General features: G+C 36.1%; 1 protein-coding gene across 1 annotated transcript; it reads left to right on the top strand.

Moving 5' to 3' along the window:
- Positions 1-1,512: 1,512 nt before the first annotated feature.
- Positions 1,513-5,307, top strand: LOC147497688 (ATP-citrate synthase alpha chain protein 1). Its single transcript, XM_086560046.1, has 13 exons — positions 1,513-1,663; positions 1,768-1,875; positions 1,964-2,140; positions 2,228-2,389; positions 2,740-2,820; positions 3,061-3,112; positions 3,197-3,311; positions 3,418-3,499; positions 4,017-4,112; positions 4,187-4,288; positions 4,437-4,553; positions 4,637-4,753; positions 5,046-5,307. Exons 2-13 carry the CDS (start codon positions 1,774-1,776, stop codon positions 5,115-5,117), a joined length of 1,275 nt encoding a protein of 424 aa, XP_086416172.1. The 5' UTR covers positions 1,513-1,663; positions 1,768-1,773; the 3' UTR covers positions 5,118-5,307.
- Positions 5,308-5,584: the final 277 nt, after the last annotated feature.

The raw sequence follows: 5,584 nt of genomic DNA, 5'->3' as shown, positions 1-5,584 counted from the left end.
TCTTAATCAAGTGGGTGCAAATCTTTAGCTAGGTGGGTTTAGTCATAAAAGTGTGTAATAAGGGTGGTGCCAATATCACCACCCAAAATATATATGTTCAAGAGGTGAACCATTTAACAAAACTCTAAAGGAAACTGTAGAGAGACAATTTTTTATTAGAGTCCTCCACTTCCTAGAGAACTATAGCTTCTTCTCAAAAATCTTATCCAAAAACTTCCATTCAATCATATCATAAGCCTTATCCAGTTTCAAAACTAGCCATCATTTTTTTTTTTTTTTATCTTGGCCATCCTATGAAAGACTTCACTAGCCAAACCAACATTATCTCCAATACTCCTACCCTTGATAAAAACCCCTTAGAAAGTTGTAGATATTGTTTCAACATATTGACCAAAACTTTGGAGATAATTTTATAAGTGAAATTACAAAGGCTGATGGGTTTGAACTTGGATATATGGTTATGCCGCTCTGTTACACTCTCTATACATATGAGTAAAAAAGATATAATAAAAAGAACTAATTAAGGAGTAGACAGAGTTGATGGTGCGCCTTAATATATCCTTGTTTCCAAAACAAAAATCCACCGTCGCCTATCCTGAATCACTCTGAGTCGCTGTCACTTTTATTCTTATTTCCAGTAAATGATATTTTGGTAACAGTCAATACTCAAAATAGAAGTGGTAACTGACTAACTGGTAAGTGGCAAAGGGTTAGTCCAGCCAAAAACATATTCCATTTTTCAAATAAAAAATTAATAAAATAAAAAATTTAGCAAATAGCAACACCATTTTTTAGATCTAAAAATAAACAGTACAAAGACCAAAGTTACCAAACACGCTGAGATATCTTTTTTTTTTTTTTTTTTTTTTTTTTCACCCATCACATTAAAATTTAAACGTGAGTGAGATTAGGAATCAAAACAAGAAACACGCTGAGATCTCATTTTCTTCTATAAGTCTATAATATTCACTAAGGGCATCTCCAATGGGGAGTGTAAACCGTATAGAGTGGAAATTTTACACCCCAAATATAAAAAAACTCTCTCCAATGGGGGTGCTAAACCCGTAGGTAATAGTGTATTAGCTAATAGAGAGGGGGGGAATTCCCTCTCGCTTTATTAGTTAATAAAAAAAGCCCTAACGTCACTTAAAATAACGTCTGTTTAACTTAAAAACTTCGGATGTCACTTCAACACACGTTTGAAGCTTTATTTTTTTAACTTCGGGACGTCACCAAAGTGGCGTCCCAGGTTTAAATTAAAGAGAGGCGTCACTTGGAGTGGCGTCCGGAGTTTAAAATCAATTTTTTTACACTCTTCCATTTGGAGAGTATAGAGTGTGGATATTTATGAGCTATACAATACTATACAATTAGAGGTGTAAAATCCTAATGGCACCTACGTGGAGCCTAGGTGGAGGTGTAATTTTACACCCCCCATTGGAAATGCCAATGATATTTTGGTAAAAAGTCTTACTCAAAATAAAAGTGGCAAGTGGCAAGTGGCAAACAGTTAGGTGTTGGCATTGGTTAGGTGACTCCCACATTCCTTCCCTTTCAATTCCATTTTTATTAAAAATAAAAATAATAACACAAAATTTTCTGATCTACAAATAAGCACAACCAAACTCGCACACATCTCATTTCTCGCTCTCCCTTCAAACAAGTAAACTTCTCCTTATTTCCTCATTTCATTGCACGATTTCCATTATATTTTTTTATACGCCGGCATTTCAATGATCTATTTTTATATATTTGATTCATCATCAGGTATAAATGGCACGTAAGAAGATCAGAGAGTATGATTCCAAAAGATTGTTGAAGGAACATTACAAAAGATTTGCTAATGGTTCCGAATTAGCTATCAAATCCGCCCAGGTACATACTTCAATATTTATATACTTCAATTTTTTTATATTGAAATTTATTAGACTTGAAACATATTTTTCTTGGTGTGATGAAATAGGTTACTGAGCCAACTGATTTAAACGAACTAGCAAACAAAGAACCATGGCTCTCTTCGGGAACTTTGGTTGTAAAGCCTGATATGTTGTTTGGAAAGCGTGGGAAGAGTGGTTTGGTGGCCTTAAATCTAGATCTTGCTCATGTTGCCATCTTCGTGAAAGAACGTCTTGGAAAAGAGGTTCGTTCGATACTAGCCTCGGTATACTTTAAGCATAGTATGTGACCTGATGTTTCTTTAATTATATATGTTTTTTCTGGGTTGTAGGTAGAGATGGGTGGATGTAAAGGACCTATAACTACATTCATTGTTGAACCATTTGTTCCACATACTGATGAATATTACCTCAATATTGTTTCTGAGCGACTTGGCTGCAGCTTGAGCTTTTCTGAATGTGGTGGAATTGAAATTGAAGAAAACTGGGATAAGGTATGCTTATCGTAAAGTTTTAGTTCCCAGGGGTAGGTTAACTATTCTAACGTTCCATAAATACATTCGATGATGAGCTGGTTAAAAAGATACTGCAATGAGTCCAACAAACGGTGTATGATGATTGGTGATAAAAGCATCACACCAGATCTCTAGACATCTTGGTAGTAGAGGACAAAATGATTCAAAATGGGCTTAACACACCAAATAATATAACAGAACAGAATCATGATTGAAAGTGCTCATCTCGTGTTGGGAATTACCCTAAGTGTCAAACAGGAGCATATTTGGTTCCTTATATTATGTTACTTTGTTTCTGTAGTATCTGAGCATTTGTTTTCCATGTCTAGGTTAAAACAATATTCATCCCAACTGGGTCATCTCTTACATCAGAAATCTGTGCTCCGCTTGTTGCAACACTTCCATTGGAGGTAATTTATGTCTTTATGACCTAATGAAATGTCCCCTTCTTTTTTAATGATATGTTTATTGATAAATTTGAAACCTGATATTGAATTGTGAGATAAAAGTTATATATTCACCTATGAAATTTTCACTCCAACAGTGTTCGTTTTCTATAGAGCCACTTAAGGCAAGTATATTTGTTGGGTTTAACTTTAGTTTATTTTAGACCGGAGCTACAGAAACTAATATATGTTCCCTTGATTCAGATTAAAAAGGAAGTTGAGGATTTCATTAAAGTGGTGTTTGCTATATTTTTGGGTACGTGTCTTTGTATCTTTTTCATAAATAATTGCAAAATCGACTTCAATTCTAATTGATATATATGAATTATTTCCACAACAGATCTTGACTTCACCTTTCTTGAGATGAATCCTTTCACTTTGATTGATGGAAAGCCTTATCCTTTGGATATGAGAGGAGAGCTGGATGACACTGCTGCTTTCAAGAACTTTAAGAAGTAAGGTTTTGTTTCTACTACTGATTCCACGCTTCTTGTTAATTAACAAATACAACAACTAGCTGATTGTTATCTTCTCTGATCTCATATTGCCTGAATGTTTCAGGTGGGGTAACTTGGATTTTCCAATGCCTTTTGGCAGAGTTATGAGCCCTACGGAAAGCTTTATCCATGGGCTAGATGAAAAGGTAGGAGCCAAGTCTCACTTGAAGTTCTTTTGTCGTATGAGTTTTCTCTTTCCTCGGGCAGTAGAAAATTAGTAAATTACTAATAATCAGAGCATGACGTGGTTTCAGACTTATTCTCAATAATTCAAGCAATATTTTCTTTAGGGTGTCTATCTAGAATTAGTATGTTTCTGTAGCTTGTGGTGTATGTTTTCGATGTTAATGCTTATTCCATTTGTTGCTTCCTCCAAGGATAAGTACTCTGCTTTTTACACATACTGAAAAAACATATGTAGCAGTTGCTCAATAATGAGAATTTGTTTTTGGAGGATCTTGTAAGGCTTATTATTCATCCTTTGGTCGAGTTTACTGGTTAAAAAAAATCACATTTTCCACTTTGCTGCATCATATTATGGTGTTTGTTTGCAAATTAAATGTAATCAGCCTTCAAGAATAGATTGATTCACTGTATTAAATTTTACAAACACTTTCCTGTGAGCATTTGGCATGCCTTTTCTAATTTAGCTTTTGTTTGCAGACTAGCGCGTCTTTGAAATTCACAGTTTTGAACCCGAAAGGACGAATTTGGACTATGGTAGCTGGAGGAGGTGCAAGTGTAATCTATGCTGATACGGTACACCATCTATCCTTATGGTACTGTGCTTTTCTTAAGTATCGACTCATGTGCCAGAAATTGTACTTGATCAGGTCGGAGATCTTGGATATGCTTCTGAGTTGGGAAACTATGCAGAATATAGTGGGGCACCAAATGAAGAGGAGGTATTGCAGTATGCCAGAGTTGTCATTGATGTAAGAACTCTCATTCTTGCTTTTCAAGTTCGTTTCTAGCTTATGTGCAACACCACAACTCAAGCCTTACGTTATTCTTGTACCTGTGCTTCATATTCAGTTGGCTGTGGTTGGGGTCTGCTTAATTAGTGTGTGTGTGTGTTTATAGTGTGCAACCACAGATCCTGATGGCCAGAAGAGAGCTCTTGTAGTTGGAGGAGGAATAGCTAATTTTACTGATGTTGCTGCTACATTTAATGGTATAATTCGAGCTTTGAGGGAGAAGGTGAGTGAAAACGTGTGTGAGCTACATTGCTTTACTCATTTCCGCTTTAAGCTTTATATGCTGAGGATTGTTTTGGTTAACAGGAGTCAAAGCTTAAAGCAGCAAGAATGCATGTCTATGTAAGGAGAGGAGGTCCAAACTATCAAACAGGTCTGGCAAAAATGCGAAATCTTGGAGAGGAGATTGGCATTCCTCTTGAGGTAACAATAAAGCATGAGAAAATGATGATATATCTTATGTGTTTGAGGTCTGCAAATCATTAGAACTTCGTATACTTCTTTGTCAAGGAAGTTTATGATATAATGAAAGACCGGTTAAACTCCTGGAAATCATGTGGGAATAAGATGTGGTAGCTCTTGGATATGCAAACCAACTACTGCCAAACCTTGTTCCACATGCGAGTTATCTTGTTGAAGCCAAACTCAAATGACAAAGGAAATTTGTTCTAGTATTATGATTAGGTTTGAGGTCTTGACATAATTTCCTTTGCAGGTCTATGGTCCTGAAGCTACGATGACAGGCATATGCAAACAAGCAATTGAGTGCATCACTGCAGCAGCATAAAGTTTCAAGACCAGCTTTTAATCTGTTTGTATTCGGTTTTGTCTTTGTTTTCCGATTCTTCAGTTCCAACATTTGTGTCATGGCATGTACTCAGCTGACGGACACCACCTCACTGTATAATTAGTAACCTTTCGATGGGTCATGTTGTAGCAAATTTGAGGGTAATACCATTTTGTGTTTGCTGTTTTAAGGAACCAGTTTTCAGCATACAATAGCCTTTGCCTTCATACGCCCACAGCTATTTTGATACTCCAGCACAGCTGCACTCGGCATAGCTGAAAGTGATGTGTTTTTCCTTATAATCTCTTTTCCAGGCAAATAATGAATGTGGTAATGATGAAAAAAATGGAAAAACAAATTTCAAGATTTTGTTATCCCAATGACCGTATTATCAGGTGTCTCTGCACCAGTAAATTGGATGTCAGAGATTTAGAGTTCAGGTACTCTCAAAGTCTAACGTAGGTGGT

Source organism: Coptis chinensis, chromosome 5 (genome assembly GCF_015680905.1).
Source record: "Coptis chinensis isolate HL-2020 chromosome 5, ASM1568090v1, whole genome shotgun sequence".
Lineage (NCBI taxonomy): Eukaryota > Viridiplantae > Streptophyta > Magnoliopsida > Ranunculales > Ranunculaceae > Coptis > Coptis chinensis.
Note: the sequence above shows the minus strand (reverse complement) of the source record. Positions and strands in the feature narration are given on the sequence as shown.